The sequence below is a fragment of the Lipotes vexillifer genome, unplaced genomic scaffold, assembly GCF_000442215.2.
Source record: "Lipotes vexillifer unplaced genomic scaffold, Lipotes_vexillifer_v1.1 scaffold443, whole genome shotgun sequence".
In the NCBI taxonomy this organism is placed as follows: domain Eukaryota; kingdom Metazoa; phylum Chordata; class Mammalia; order Artiodactyla; family Lipotidae; genus Lipotes; species Lipotes vexillifer.
In genome coordinates this window covers 451,553-468,356 of record NW_006779163.1, presented here as the reverse complement: position 1 = coordinate 468,356, position 16,804 = coordinate 451,553, and the positions used below count along the sequence as shown (strand labels likewise).

Below are 16,804 nucleotides of genomic sequence, written 5' to 3'. Positions count from 1 at the left end.
TCTGTTCACGTGTGTCAGCGGGAAAGAAACACTCCACAATCTACTCCTTGTAACCTCAGAAAACCGTACAGGAAAATAAGACACAAAAAGTGAACAGGACTAAACAATTAGAAAAGCCACAGAAACAGATGCCCCCCACAACAGGAGCCAGAGACGAGGGGCAGCTGACAGCGTCCAGCTCAACCCGCAGAAGGACAGACCCGTGAGGCCCCGGAGGGGAGGCCACCCCGGCTGACAGGCCCACCTGTGTAGCCCATCTGCCACAGCACGTCGGCCTGCAGCGTCTGGGCGACCTGGCGCGGGATGGCCCTGAGCAGCCGTCTGCTCGAGTGTCTCCCGGTGGCGTGCCAGAAACCCGAGCCCAGGGAGAGGCTGGCCCTGCGCAGGGGGCGGGACGACTGCCACTTCTGGCTCCAGCGGGTCTCGTTGCAGGGCGCGGCGGGGTCAGCTGCAGCCAGGGGAGAGAAAGATCAGAAACGCAGGGGACACATACCTGTCAGGGAAACAGCCACTCCCCCAGTGCAACGACTCCCGTCTGAAATCCCTTCTGCAGGGTGGTGATATTCCCTCCCCTCGGCCAGAAGGAGCTTCTCCACGTGGCTAGAGTCAGAGGATATTACTTAGCCATCACGTTATTCCCAAATAGTTCTTTACCTGGAATTTTCTAACCAATGGAAGGCAGCGAAAGACTGACAAGATAATCATTTCTGAAGAGGTAAAGTCAACTGTGACACTAAAACTGAAGAAATGCCTGGTTTTTCATCAGCCACTTATTCCCACTGAACCAGAAGTGTGTGCGTGTTGGGTGGGGAGGGCGGAGTATAAGAAAATGTCCACTAAGCAACGGTGACGCTTCACCGTTTACAGTGTGACCCCTGGGACAGGAAAAAGCCGTGTGATCCCAGGACACCTCGCTCTGACCTTCTCCTACTGTGACCCGCCCAACGTCCTCAGCATGCGTATCTGCTAGAACGTCACCCTTCAAAAAGCAAAACAGAGGACTCGGGGGATTGCTGGGGGTGATGGAACTGTCTTGTATCTTGGTTTTGCTGGTGGGCACCTGACTGCACACTTTCACCAAGACTCGCCAAACTGTGCACTAAAAAGCATGGATTTTACTACCTGTAAATATCTTTTTTTTTCCTTAGTGGAAGAAAAACATAGAAGAAATACCACAAGGGTTGTCCCTTTACCTTTCAAAAACCATGCTATAATGAAGAAAAAACCATATTTCACATCCGTTTCTGAAGGGCAAATCTGTAATACCACTGAGGTTCTGTTTCTAAAGCCAGTTACTTCAGCTTTCCTTCTGGTCTCACCAGCCTACACCCATGAAAGTACAGGCACCAGGAAAAATATACAGTCGTGTCAATTCCATTAAGTAACTATTTGCACAGTGCAACTGAAATTATTCTATACTGGACCTCCCATGTTGATTCTGTTCTTCGGTCAACAGCCTGGGCACTAACTGAAGGACAATATTCGAACTAAGGACGGGTCTGCTGTGCTCTCCTGTCAGCGGACCAGACTGCAACCAAAGGACTGCATCCAACTCTGGCTTCACTCGTTAAGAGAAAACAGGAAGTATTCAAAGAAAAGCAATTGAAGTGGCGAGAGGGGACGTGGCGCCGGGTCGTATTAGCAACCCCTGGAGGAACTGGATATCTTTATTATCCTGGAGAAGAAGGAACTGTTAGGGGGGCACCAGGACAGCCTTGAAATACCCTGCAGTGCTGCCTTGTGGAACTCAGGTTAGCTCCGTCTTGTGGCCCATGGAGAGACCAGGGATGGGATCCAGAGTGTAAGAGATTCCAACCCAAAATAAAGCAGAGCCTTCGAACAACAGAGCCACAGAAAAAAATGAACTTTTTTTTGGCCGTGCCACGTGGTATTTGGGATCTTAGGTCCCCGACCAGGGACTGAACCCGGGCCCCAGCAGTGAAAGTATGGAGTCCTAACCACTGGACCGCCAGGGAATTCCCCCAAAATGAACACCTAATGTCTGCTCACAACAGCCTAAGAAAGCTGCTAAGCTCTCTTCACACGCACTACTTTCTTTTACCTTTGTAAGAACTCCGAGGTAGGTAGTATTATCTCCATTTTCTGGATGAGGAGCACTGAAGCTTAAAGAAGACTTGCTTACCACAGAAGGCTACGGCTAACAAGAAGGAGACACATACTATTTCCTTACGGGCTGTCGAGCACAGCATCTGACAACCGTGGTGGAGAGGATACACAAGGGAACCCCAACCACGAGCCCCTTCGCTTCCTGTGCTAAAATCAGCCCTTCTACGTTTCCTAAAATATTCTGCAGCTCTTTAAGATAAGATTAAAAAATGAAAAAGGCCCAATTTATATATCTGGCTAAGTGTACAAGTTTGGGTTTGCTTTTATCTTCCTGGATTGCTCTGAGGTTATTGCTTTTCAAAGAGAAAAAGCGCCACAAAACGTGGACTAGCAGAGAGAGCTCTGCGAAGCCAGACACCTGAATTCCACAGCTGACGCTCCAACTGGCTGTCACAGGATGCAAATTAGTCAGGCTTGTCCCCTGGGTGTTTTTGAAACCTCAGAGGCTCTCAGGCCTAGTACATGACAGACAAAAAAAGAAGAGCAAAATTTTCTTTTTCCATCTAATGAAAGAAATGACAATAAACGGTAATGGAACCAGCAATCTGTTGCCCCAGTTTATGTCAAATGGGGGAAAAAAACCCTTTCCTCTGGTAATACATTTGCTTTGGAAAATATTATGCAATAATATGCAACTTGTTATCTGAGGATAAACTTATCTCGACAGGCCCGAGTTGTAAGGACTATAGGAGAGCAAGCCCTGGAGCTGAAAGGGACGCAGCAAATTCCTTCCATCACTGCCCCTGCCCAGCTCCCAGCTTAAACAAGCCCAGCGGAGGTGCGACGGTGCGCGGTCGGGAGGGTCTGAGAAAAGCAAAATGAAACCCAAGGAAGAGGTGTTTTGCGAGATGCCTTCAAAAATAAAAATATGCGCTGAAAGAAGCACAATGCAAATAAAAAGGAGACTCAAAGACACCGTCTTCGTTTCAGAGTGTGAAGGGGCGTCAGGGCCTCAAAGCCTGAACCCTTTGAGAGGAACCTGGTGAAAATCACTTCCCACACGACAGACATAACCATCACCCTCTACTGCAAACTTTGATTATTTGTTTCTATCAGAAGCACGAAGTCTCTTTCTGGTTTTTTACATTCCTGCCAGGAAAATGTTCACGACTGACGAAACTAGATGGAGGGACAAGAATATTCACTGTACTGCTTTTCAAATTCTGCCACGTGTGAATGAGCACATCCTCCCCCTATTCCCAGCGCAGCAGAAATGGATACAGACCAGCCCAAGGTCACAGTACTCACACTCCGTATACTTGAGGGAACGAAAGACTTTCCGTTGGGGTGTTACCCGTTTGATGTTTGGATGGTCTTCAAGTGTTAGCAGCCCCGCTTTCTGTTTTTCTTTTATCTGAATGACCTCAAAATCACTAGGGTAGTCACTGGATGGATTGTTTCGAGGTATAATTCTCCAGTTGTCGATTGCACTGCTCTTCAGGGCGCTTGAAATGAATGAATTTCTAGCTTTGGCTGTAAAGTACCCATTGAAAGCCACGATATACTCTGCAATCAATGACCACAAGATAAAAGTGAGAATTTACGTACCTATATTATGAAATAAGATTATACTTAATCTAAAACTTCCCTGGTAAAAGAAAGCTTACATATCATAAAACCTAGTAGAAAGAGGAGTAAACAACCAGACTAGTTTAAACACCCTGGATGGCAGTTTCCAGAGCTCTGAGTTAAAACGACGTGGATGAACCCCACTGATCACAGGACACATCACTTAGAATCAGATACCTGAGCTATTTTTCAAAAACCAAACATTAACAGAAATTTGAGTGTATGGCAGAGAAATGCATGCAAGGTTTTCAAACAGGAAGAAGGAATTCAGAGAAGCGAAGGCTCAGTTTTATTTTACTGAAAACAGTAACAAAATGTAGAGCAGATTATATAAGACTAATTGCTTAGTTATCCACAACTGGTCACATAAACTTTCAGCCCCTCCAAAGTCCCCACCCTCACCAGCTACAATGACATCTGTTCCATGGAATCCAGTTTTAGGGAAATAATGCAGAATGTCAATTTACTTCCTTCATATAAGCTAATTATACTGGAAAAACAAACTTCAGCAGAACTAATATCCAAACACTATGCACTCAGCCCATTCGAAATTTACTGTTTTTGGCAAAAGCTAATGTTTACAATAAATCTGAAAAAAACCGCACTGGGGGTGGCGGGAAGTCCCTAACATTTAAAATAATATCATTACCATATTCCACAACCGTTGAGGAGAACTCCACCTTCAAGGTCAGGTGGGAACAGCCAGGGCATGGGGCCTTTTCAAAAGATTTCTTTTCCAGTCTGTCACCCAGATGTTTCTTCCCACAGAGCAAAACCACCAGCAGAAGCAGCCAGATGTGGACAAGCTTCATGGTCATGAGTGAATATGGTCATAAAATCGCATAAATTCAAATCGCACGTTTTTTCTTCCTTGATTACAAGTTAATTTTTGTTTCAGCTAAAAGCTGAAACATTACTGATCCGCCATTTTACAGTCTAGTCCAAGGTAAATAAAAGTTAAATTTCATGGCCTTTTGTGGTTTGGCCTGAAAAGAGGCTTTCATTTCTTTCTTCGTTTCTTCTCCATCTTGGGCCTCAGGCTTCGCTCACTCTGGCCCAGACACCTGAGTCCTACGCTCCATCTGCACCACAGAACCAAAGTCCAACGGGGATGAGTGATCACTCCGTGAGCCGGTCTACAAAACAAAGCAAGCGCACAGAGACATTAGCAGTGCGCTGACAGAGCCGGGAGGGTTAGTGTCAGTGATCCCCGTAATTTAGATAAGAGGGTCAAAAAGACACACCAGCTACAAGACACAATAAATGTATGACACAACCATGGAACATCTTATTATTTCACTTTTATTTAGTTACTCCTCACTTCTTTCAGGGGGGAAAAAAAAGTTTTAAGACGGCTTCAAAAATAAAATAGGATAAAATAAATGAGAAAAATAAGGATGACAAATAACCCCAGGAATATTAAGCACACTGGCCCTGAGCACCCAGCACCACGGAGGAGGAGGAACCATGACCCTTTGCCTATGGTCCTTACTACGCCTCTATTTCAGATACCGTATTTTCCGATCATTTGCAGCTCTTCATCTCCAGGGCATTTCCCCAGTCAGCACTTTAATTCCCGATAAATTTCACCAATTTTTCAGGCAAAAGCTTGGTATACACCCTTACTTTCTGCTGTAAAATGAACACCTAAGAGCAAACTAATTTCCATGCAAGTCATGTACTTACCACCTTCTTTAAGAGACGACATAAATGGTCTAAAATTACTCAAACTATGCCTCTTCAGATTTTGAAATACTTTCTGCCAATTCTATGAAGAGAGCACAGAAGAGTTTTTATTGTCACTAAGTGTATTTTACCCGAAGCCTCAACTTAAAGACTTTCAACCTGCCGAATACGTTATAAAATCAAATTACCTCTTTACTGGGAGTGACATGAGAGGACAGTTGGTGAGGTAAAAGCTGTTGCCAAAGAAAACTGCTGAGTATTAAACCGCACGTGAGCACCAATACCTTTCAAAGTATCTGAATGGTAAGGAAAATCATAATTCTTCACAATGAAGACAGAGCAGTGATAAAACAACAACACAGGCTGCAGCACGCCCAGAAAAATCCGTTGCACAGCTCACACCAGAAACATAAATAATCCAGCAGGGGGAAGACAGACCAATGAGACAGACAGGCCTTCCATTGCTACTTGTTTCTAAAAAGAAAACACCTAGGACAAGGAGTGAGCCCCACTTCAAGAGAGGGATGTCAGGGTGTTAAACCTATTCTTCCGGCAGAAACTGGTACCTGAGAGCAACAAGGAGTCTGTGGTTTCTGTAACTATTCGTGTGTGGTTCTATAAACAGGAAAGCACTGATAAAGAAAAGTAAGGGTTTGGGCTTCCCTGGTGGCGCAGTGGTTAGGACTCCGCCTGCCAATGCAGGGGCCACGGGTTCGAGCCCTGGTCCGGGAAGGTCCCACATGGCACGAAGCAACTAAGCCCATGCGCCACAACTACTGAGCCTGCGCTCTAGAGCCCACAAGCCACAGCTACTGCAGCCCACGTGCCTAGAGCCCACGCTCCGCAACAAGAGAAGCCACCGAAGCAAGAAGCCCACACGCCGCAATGAAGAGTAGCCCCGCTCACCGCAACTAGAGAAAGCCCGTGCGCAGCAACAAAGAGCCAACGCAGCCAAAAAACAAACAAATAAATAAATTCATTAAAGGAAAAGAAAAGGGGTTAAGAGTATCTAAACAATCTTTGAAGTTCAATAATTAGGACATTCATTGTTATAATAACAAACGAACCTGAAAAGCAGGCCTATCTCTGCAACTGGAGACCAAGGTTGGTGGAACAGAGTTAATCAGATAGCAATGAAATATTAAAACTTACCTCCATAGCAACGTGAAGAACAATGAGAATGCCAGTCACATAAACAAAGAACTTGAAAACAAAGACCAGAACAGAAAGATGGAAGGAAAGCAACAGGGGACACCAACAGTCACTCCAACCTATCTTACAGCAAGCCGCTTGGGAGTGAGGCCCAAGTTCTTGTTCATACTTGACACCTGCAGCAGTATCACAGAATACAACTATCTGAAGTATATAGCTGACTTAATTATAGTATTACGGGTCAAAGTAGAGAAAGCTAATCACTGGTGATAAGAGCTCTTATGTTAATAGGAAATGAACTTACAGTGAAAAGATTTAAATGGGTTTCAATTAAGGCAATTAAAAAAATAAAATAAAAACAGAATGCTAAAGAATCTATGACACATCTTTACACTACCGAACGTAAAATAGATAAGACACATTTGGACTGGATATGATGCAAATATTAGTGAGCAAATATTAGACCTAACAAGTTGAGTTACATCAACTTCAATTAAACCTGTTCCAAAATAATTCACACACAGGTAAAGACAGTGAACTTACAATCAGCCTGTGGGGGAGAGACGGCTGATGTTCTCTCACAGCTGAGGGCAGGAGCCTGACTTGAAAGAGAAACGGAAAGAAAAGGTCAGGGATTCTGAAATTTTAAAATGACTAAAGTAATCAGTTCTCTCCCAAATAGAAACAGGAAACTTTTTAGGTCTTTGGAAAACAGGGCACTGCACGATCGTTAAGACAGTCTACCTTAATTTACTCACTACACCGTACAAATTTATGAAGTGCTAACCAAGTTTCAGACATTGCCAGGGGTTACAGAGGAAACACGTGCTGTTAGTAGGTGAGGGACGCAGCCCTCCAGGTGGGAGCCTGCAAGGAGGCCAAGCCAAGCGCAGGAAAGGACGACAGCAAAGGAGAGGCACAGGGCCCGCGCGGGGACGGGGGACGGAAGGAGGAGCCTTCTGGAGAGGGGGCTGGCAGCGGGCTCTGGCCGACCCTACCCCGGCAGGCAGGGCTGGAAGCGTGGAAATACGGAAGGAGAAGCGGGGCATCCTGAGCAGGGCTACATCCCGGCGAGGAAACGCAGGGTGCGCGTAGGAGCAGCCAGTCAGCGGTGCCAGGCTGGAGAGGGTGACAGGGCGGGCGCTGAGGCAGGCACGGGGCTGAACAGCAGGGACAGTGACAAGCGGAAACAGCCGCTCAGAGCGCTGCAGAACTAGAACCCCGCGGCGGGGGGCGGGGGGGGGGGGCCGGGCGGCTCAGTTCCCTCGTCCCACCCATTTCCCCGGAGCCCCACACTGGTCCGGCCGCCCCGCAGAGCAGTGAGCACAAGACAACCGAAACCTCTGCCTCGTGGAGCGTCCCTTTCAGGGAGAGACAGGTATCACGCACGATGAGGAGAAGGCATGGCATTTAGCTGGTGATAAATGCTGTATTTTGAAAGCAGAAAAAAGAAAGAAGGGGGATGCGACAAGTCAGGCAGAGGGGTGAAGCTGAGACAGAGTGCTGCAGAAGCTTCTGGAAGGGGACTTCTGAGTGAAGACCCGATGGAAGCGGGGCGCTCGCCAAGCCCCTGGGGAAGGGTGCCACGGGCGCTGGGGAGACAAGAGCAGGAGCCCGAGCAAGGACACGCCTGGTGTGTGCCAGGAAGAGCAGAGGCCGGGGCGAGGGAAGGGGACCTCGGAGGGGAGATGAGAGGCCCGTGCCCTAGCGCTGAGCGGGCAGGGAAAGCGTGAGCAGAGCAAAGGAGCCTCAGCGGCCGGCTCGCTCCAGCCTCTGTGTGGAGCGGACACAGGCGGAAGCGGGGGACCCCTGGAAGGCCCCTGTGAAGAGGGTGGCTTGGGCCAGGGAGGGGCAGGGGAGGCGAAGGCAGAGCGGACAGGCTCCGCTGACGACCAGATGTGGGGCGTGCACGTGAGGAGGCAGGGACGGCACCAAGGCCTCCGGCCCAACGCCCAGGGCGACTGCCCCAAACGGGATGGCGGAGGCTGCAGGAAAAGCCGGCTCAGGAAGCAGGGGCAGGACCTGAGTGCCCTCGGGCGAGCGTGAGAGCTGGGGCGGCATGGTTCAGGGCAGAGGGGAAGAGGGAGGTCAAAACCCCCAAATTAGGGGAAACATTTCCATAATGAACAGCGGTCACTGATTTAGTAATTGAAAGGTCACTGAACCTCTCACCAGAGGGCCACGCTAGAGGAGTCTCCAAACCACAGGGGCTGGAAAGCAGACACCCTCACGAGGAAAATCCCCATGGAGGGGGAGGAACGAGAAGGCTGGGAAGGACAGGAACAAGGAAACACTCCCTACCTGGATCTGGCTGACCTGCTTCTGTTCTTTAAAGGTGAACTAAAATCTGGGTTCTAGGAAGACACTCTTTTTCAAGAGTGACAACAGATATGGAGGTTTCTACGTTTCCCAGTCCCAGAAAGAGAGAGCTTCAAAACATAAATTTGCACTGAGGAAAGAAAAGTGCCACGGGGGACCTAGAGGCCGGTGAGTGATGGCGTGGGCGCTGGGGAGGGAAGACCGGCCACTGCCTACCGACCTCTGCGCCCTTGGCCTGTTGGTTTTGTTTGTTTGTTTGTTTTTGCGGTACGCGGGCCCCTCACTGCTGTGGCCTCTCCCGTTGCGGAGCACAGGCTCCAGACGCGCAGGCTCAGCGGCCATGGCTCACGGGCCCAGCCGCTCCGCGGCACGTGGGATCTTCCCGGACCGGGGCACGAACCCGTGTCCCCTGCATCGGCAGGCGGACTCTCAACCACTGCGCCACCAGGGAAGCCCTGGCCTGTTGGTTTTAAAGATACGGTTCCCCCGACTCCTCCGCAGAGCTCTGAAGGCACCCCGCGACCGCGTGCACGATGGCTCCGTCCCGCTCTCACTCCACAGTTCAGTCCTGGAGAGTGTGTCCCCAGGACGGGCTCACCATCTAGTGGCCAACACGTACGCAGCAACAAGCATAAGGTGAGCACAGAGAAGAGGAGCACAGACACAACACGAAAAGAAAACACTTTCTATAAAAATAATCGGCAGAGGACAAGAAGGAGGCAGCGGTGGGAGAGCTGCAGCGGCCTGGCGCGGAGTCACGGAGGCTGAGGGGAGAGGCCCCTGGCGAGGGGTGTCAGAGCCTGCGTGAGGCGCCGGCAGTGACGAAGGGACACTGATTTGATCAAATAAATATTCTGTGGATAATGGGAGGCAGATTTCTCACTGACTGGGAAGGAAGTCTCAAATATGAAAGGGGAAAAACTGGAATGAACCATGAAGGATCAGAATAAAACTGCAAGTACTGGTGTGAACTCAACGTTTTCAACATACAGACAGATGGAGAAAAATACACTCACACAAACATGTATTTCCTAGCTCTGTCTGCTGAAAGGACACACGGGCAGTGATATCCCAACAGGAGGGAGCCCCAGAACTGGTTTTCTAAACAACTATTCTCCACTAAAAGAAACCAGGCTCTTGGAGAGACAGCTAGTTCCAAGCTGGGCAGGGTAAACAGAGATGAGTCTGGAACATCTTCTTGCGCCAGAAAGTACGGAAAAGCTCAGAGAATGGTGGGGACGTGTCAAAGGGACACAGAGGCCAGCACGGGACAATATGAGCATCAAAGTAAATAATGAAAGTCACAGATCCTGACCCACTGAATACAACAGGAAAACATGAGTCCGCTGCAGCACATGTACGTAAAATAAACTTAGACTGGGAAGAGGAGTCAGTTATTTACGCGGTCCCAGAATGGCTGCCAGCAAAATCCTGATTTACGAAAGGAAACAGGGTAACCCTACGATGGAGACGCTTCATCAAGTTAACCAGCGATGGGACAAATGGAGCCAGGTCCGCCGGGCAGGCGCACTGGAAGAGCCTGGCATCACCTGAGGGGCTCCTGCCAAAGACGCACAACCTGAATCAGATCCTAAGGAAACATCAGGACCCCAATCGAGGGACATTTTTCAAAACAACTCGCGTAGGATTTCCATAAGCACTGAGGTAATGAAAATCAAGGAATGGCTGAGATTGAAGGCGACTCAAGAGACATGACCGCTAACTGCAACTCAAGACTCTGTACTGGATCCCTTTACTGTAAGTACATCACTGGAATGAACAACTGGCAAAACCTGAATGGGGCCAACCTGTGATTAGCTAGCAGTGGCGTATCAAGACTAACGTCTGGATTTTGAAGGCTGTGCTGTGACTGCATAAAAAAGGTCCTTGCTTGCAGGAAATGCCCACTCAAGTATCCAGGGATAATGGACATCAGGTCTGCAACTTACTTCCAAATTGTTCAGAGGGAAAAAAGGGCTTCTATTGTTCTTGGACCCTTTCTGGCAGGTTGAACGGTTTCCAAAATATGCAAAAAAAAAAAAAAAAAAAAAGGTCCCACATTTAGTCTCAGTTGCTAGGGCTGCCCTCAGGAGGGTGGGAGTATGAATTTGAAAATGTGGTGGAGGACTTCCCTGGAAGTGCAGTGGTTAACAATCCGCCTGCCAATGCAGGGGACACGGGTTGGAGCCCTGGTCCAGGAAGATCCCACATGCCGCGGAGCAACTAAGCCCATGTGCCACAACTACTGAGCCTGCACTCTAGAGCCTGCGAGCCACAACTACTGAGCCCATGGGACACAAGCACTGAATCCTGTGTGCCTAGAGCCCGTGCTCCGCAACAAGAAAAGCCACCGCAATGAGAAGCCTGCGCACCGCAACGAAGAGTAGCCCCCGCTCGCCGCAACTAGAGAAAAGCCACGTGCAGCAACGAAGACCCAACGCAGCCAAAAATAAATAAAATAATTTATAAAAAGAAAATGTGGTGGAGGGGTGGGGGCAACTTTAAGCCTCTTCTGTGAGACTCACTCTGCACAGAATCATGTGTGCACAACCAGACCATGGCCCTTGTCAAATAGGTTTACACCCATCACCTGTCACACAGAATGATATCTGAACACACCAAGAGATGGACTGACCCAGTCAAAGAGAAATTAAAAGTATTTCTCATTCTAAGGAATTAAGGAATTGAGATAGTAAACAGCTGCTAAAATTAACCCCAGTGCCTCTATAATCTACATTATAAAAATCAAGTAACATTTTGACAAAAACTGAGACAAAAATTGAGCATAAAATAAAATCATGTTTAAGAATTCAGCCCAATAAAATGAGTACTCTCATAGGTTGCTAGTGAATGTAAAAAACTCTTATGACCTTTTAGAGTAATTTGCCAATATATGGACGTAAAAAACTTTTAGTCTAATAACTTCAGTAATAACAACAACTAACACTTACTGAGCATTTATCATGTGGCAGGCGTTATCCTAGTAGTGTGCATGTATTAACTCACTTAATCCCACGACAACCTGTTCCCACCCATCCGCCCATTTTCAGATGAGAAAACTGAGGCCCACGGTGACTCAGCACCTTGCCTGGAGTCACCCCGCCAGTAAGTGGGGAAGCTGGGCTGGGAACTTGGGTGGTCTGGCTCCAGAGGCCACACTCTTAAGAGGTAGGTTACCCTGCTTTCCTAAAATCCACAGAAGTATAAACCTGAAAGCATACAATAATTTATGTCCAAGGATTTTAACTGGGAAAAATTACAGACCACCTAAATGCAATAGGGGACTAGCTAAATAATTAGTTCACCCATACTATGGAATGCAATGCAGCAATTTCAAACTATGGTCCTTTGGAAGGCTGAATAATGGTCCCTAAAAGATGTCCACATTCTCATCCCCAGAACCTATAAATGTTACTTTATATGGCCAAGGGGACTTTGCAGGTGTAACTAAACTAAGGAGGTCTAGTGTCCTGGACGATCCAGGTAGGTCCAATGTAATTACAAGAGTCTTTATAAGAGGGAGGCAGGGAACTGATGACGGAAACATGAGGCTGAAGTGATACAGGAGGAGGTCAGGAGCTAAAGAATGCAGGTGCCTCTGGATGCTGGAAAAGGGAAGGAAACACATTCTCCCCTGGAACTTCCAGAAAGAATGAAGCTGACACCTTGACTTCAGCCCCGTGAGACTGACTTCAGACTACCGACCCCCAGAACCGCCAGAGAATAAATCTGTGTTGTTTTAAAGCCACCAAGTTTATAGAAATTTGATACAGCAGCCATAGGAAACTAATATATTTCCCAAAGAATATGGGGGAAATGTTAATGAAATATTAAGTAAAACAGTTCATGTACAGTGTGATACAAATCTTGATTTTTAAATGTGTATCTATATGCACAAGGAAAAAAGAACATGAAAAAATATCCACCAAAATGGTACCCCTGATTCTATTACCTTCCGATATTATGATTACCGGTAGTTATTTTCTTAATTCTATTCATACCTTTTCACAAAGAGCACATGTTACACTTTTAAATTAGATAAAACATATTATTTAAATACTTTAATAAATCTTTTACAATAAATTTTATAGAAAAACAAATTTTCTGGTAAGACAGAGGCACAAAGTCAAAATATGTTAAAAATGTATTTTTATTTGTACATACAGCAGAGTTTAAAAGGGATCTATGTCCTAGGAATTGTTTTCAAAAATCTCTGTGTCTACCTTCTCGCTTAAGGCTATGCTTTTAGCTAGTACATTCTGAACAAGTTTGTCATCTGTGATATCACTTACTCACAGGGCCTGGTTAGGGCTGTTACTGGACCCACTAAGGGTTTACTGGATTTAATTTCTATAAATTCTTAACGTAGAAGACCTGGTTATCTTTGCATACAAAGGTACACCCTAAAAGATGGTATTTACAAAATTATGGATCTTCCATAAATAAGTATAATGATGCCTCCAATAAAGGTACAATCAAAAAATATTTTTGACATTAAATACTAAATGTAAATTCAAATATATCTGACATTAAATACTAAATGTAAAATAAACAGCTCAAAAAATACAATGCCAGGAATAATCTTTAATGAGACGTGTATAAAAGGGAGACAAGGTCGCGGAGATGTATTACGTGGGCAGGTGGCGGCTAACAGTCCTTACAGCTCCGAGGATCTTCTACTGCGCGTTATAAAAGAGTGTCACCAGGATTGTGATGCCCCGTAGAGCCAAGATGATTTCCTTGCAAATAATTACAGAACACAATTCAGATGAGAGGAAATGACTTGTATCACCTGATAGTCGTCTAATTATGAGAAGATGTGACTTGCTTTTTAATGACCCTTTACTGAAATAGATCCAGAGAAAACTGAACTGTTTAGGCTATGGAAAGATACCACTCAGTTCAATTAAAATTCGACTGTAAAAATACCACTTTTGTAACTAACTGCATACTTGACTGTATTACCATTGTTTAGCAGGCTAACATTTTTTTTTTTTATAATACACAATGTATTTATTTATTTATTTATTTATTTATGGCTGTGTTGGGTCTTCATTTCTGTGAGAGGGCTTTCTCTAGTTGTGGCAAGTGGGGGTCACTCTTCATCGCGGTGCGCAGGCCTCTCACTATCGCGGCCTCTGTTGTTGCGGAGCACAGGCTCCAGACGCGCAGGCTCAGTAATTGTGGCTCACGGGCCCAGTTGCTCCATGGCATGTGGGATCTTCCCAGACCAGGGCTCGAACCTGTGTCCCCTGCATTGGCAGGCAGATTCTCAACCACTGCGCCACCAGGGAAGCCCAGCAGGCTAACATTTAAGAGATGCCAGACCATGCCAAAACAAAGGTGTATTCTTAAGCCTGACTGAACCATTCATTCTGGCACATTCTGTCCATTAGTAGGCTTTGTAGGGGGAAAAAAACACAAGTAATTCAGCCCCAAGAGTCAAGAGTGCCCAAGTTAGGAACCATCATGGTCTACACTGCTTTTACTGCCTATTCTTTCTCAGATGTGGCTCCTGTCTCCTTATTCTCTTGACCCTTCAGCCACCCAGTACCGGCCAGCCCCGTATAAGGCTAGTACTTTCCTCATTTTACTTTAAACTCATCTTCTTAAGCAAAAAGACATTCTCAATATTAATAAACCAAGTTAACAGATTTCTCAGCGTGTCAAAACCGATTAGGCCACAGGGAGGAGGAAATCAGTCTCCCTAACCTGACTCAGGCCAAACACTGAGAAACCAAGGTCCAGCCTCCCGTTCTTAATATTTCAAGTCACCGAGGGCTGGAGTTGCCAAGTTGTTCCAAAATATAACCAGTACCTTAACTCTCCCCTGATGTCAGGGGGCAGATGCAAGTACACGCCCACCCCAGCTCCACTTAAAGCACTATGCTAGGAACCATGTGTAGTCTGCCCAGGCCTGCGGCCTCTCACTATCTGTGGCACTTACTGTGGCTGCCACACAAATGAAAGAGGCAGCAGGCGGAGCAAGAACTATCTACCACCAGACGGACAGAAAATGCGATCAAACAACACGTGGATGGGAAGCGAACGCTAAAACCTCCTGACTCTTCAGAAGAGACCCTAGGTGCTTCTAAGGCTCTGCAAGCACTGAACTAGAATTTCTTTATTTATAGACGCAACCAACTCTTGATTATAAGCCTTATAATCAATTATAACTATAAGCCTTATAAGGGATATAAGGGATACTTGGGGAGCACCGTGGAGACAGCTTATGGGCAAGAGTCCCACCGGCCACCCCTGCTGCCACCTCTAACAAAAAGGGCTCTGGCCATCTGCATCATACATGGAAACGTAACATTTTATTTGAGAAAAGTGTCCAAGGGACTGCCCTGGCCGTCCAGTGGTTAAGACTCCGCGCTTCCACTGCACGGGGCTCAGGTAAGATCCCTGGTCGGGGAACTAAGATCCCACATGCCACACAACCCCACCACCCACCCAAAAAAGTGTCCTGCATGAATGGATAAACAAAATGTGTTATATCCATACACTGGGATATTCCTGGGCCATAAGAAGGAATGAACTATTGGGGGAAGGCATAAACTAGGAGTTTAGGATTATCAGATACACTCTACTATATATAAAATAGATAAACAAGGACCCATTGTATAGCACAGGGAACTATATTCAATATCTTGGAATAACCTGTAATGGAAAAGAATCTGAAAAAGAATATATGTATGTATAAATGAATCACTCTGCTGTGCACCTGAAACTAATACAACATTGTAAATCAACTCTACTCCAATTTAAAAAAAGGAATGACTTCCTGATACAGGGTTCAATGTACATGAACTCTGAAAAGAGTACGCGAAACAAAAGAAGCCAGACACGATGGCCACATACGATCTCACCTGAATACACGAAATATTCAGAAAAGACAAATCTAAGGAGACAGGAAATACATTAGTGGTTGCCTGGAGCTGGCGTTAGAAATAGGCAGTGACTGCAGACGGGCACCAGCCATCTTTTGGCGATGTCATCTTAAACTGGGTTATGGTGGTTGCAGAACTCTGCAAATTTACTAAAACAACAACTACCAACAAATACTGAATAAGTACACTTAAAGCAGTTGCATTTTATGGTACGTAACTTTACCTGAACAAAGCTCTCACGTTAAAAAATATATAAATAAAATGGGTGCTGCAGATTAAAGGTTGGGAAGAGTCACTGTTCTCCAAACCCCTCATTTTTATACTCAGGCAAACTGAGACCTTGAAATGAGAGCGCTACTTACCAGCACAATCGAGACTAAAGGGCCATAGGAAACGAAATTCTCCAGTTCAACTCAAATCTTAAGCCACTCTCAAAGGACACTTGGAAGTGTCCTTCAGAATCTAAAGTAACTGTAAATATTTAACTTAATCTGCACAGGCAAACAGGCCAAAAGTCTCAGGGGCTCTAACCCAAACAAGGGGTAAACATCTTAATGAACATATGTAGTCGGTGTATAACCGTCTCACGCAGCACATTCAGGACAGGGCAAGGCAAGATTTTAAGATCCTACAGGTCTGAAAGGCATTCTGGTTCTGAGAGTCAACCAGAGCCTCCCGGACCCAACTTGCCGACGAGCTTCTTACCCCGCATTTTTGAAAAATCAGTGGAGCAATGCGTACAGACCGAGACGGGGCAGAGAACCGAGGTCCCTTAAGATCTGATACCAGCTCCCTCTGGGAGCAGACCGAAAACTGCGGTCTGTTCGGAGGCGGAGGGCCAGGGCCAGGCACATGGTTTGACTCCGTTAAAGTGTATTTCAGATAAAGAAAACGGTGAAATGGAGCAAGCTACCGAAGCGTGTCAACACGCAGAGAGGGCCAGGCGGGGACACCAGCCGGGAGCCGGGCCGGTCTCAGGCGAGTGGAGGGGACCGCGAGGCTCCCACGGGCAGGCATGCAGTGCACCGGCGCGTCAAGCCGCCCGTCCTCCCCGCTCC

General features: G+C 46.6%; 1 protein-coding gene across 1 annotated transcript in view; it reads right to left on the bottom strand.

Annotated features, from left to right (window-relative positions):
- Positions 1-16,804, bottom strand: part of MBTPS1 (membrane bound transcription factor peptidase, site 1) — a 51,320-nt gene that overhangs the window by 34,134 nt on the left and 382 nt on the right. The window contains exons 2-4 of the mRNA XM_007452523.1: positions 4,346-4,832; positions 3,376-3,633; positions 245-448 (exon numbers count right to left, since the gene is read on the bottom strand). Coding sequence (XP_007452585.1) covers positions 245-448; positions 3,376-3,633; positions 4,346-4,514 — 631 coding nt within the window. The 5' untranslated portion in view covers positions 4,515-4,832. The remainder of the gene's footprint in view (positions 1-244; positions 449-3,375; positions 3,634-4,345; positions 4,833-16,804) is intronic.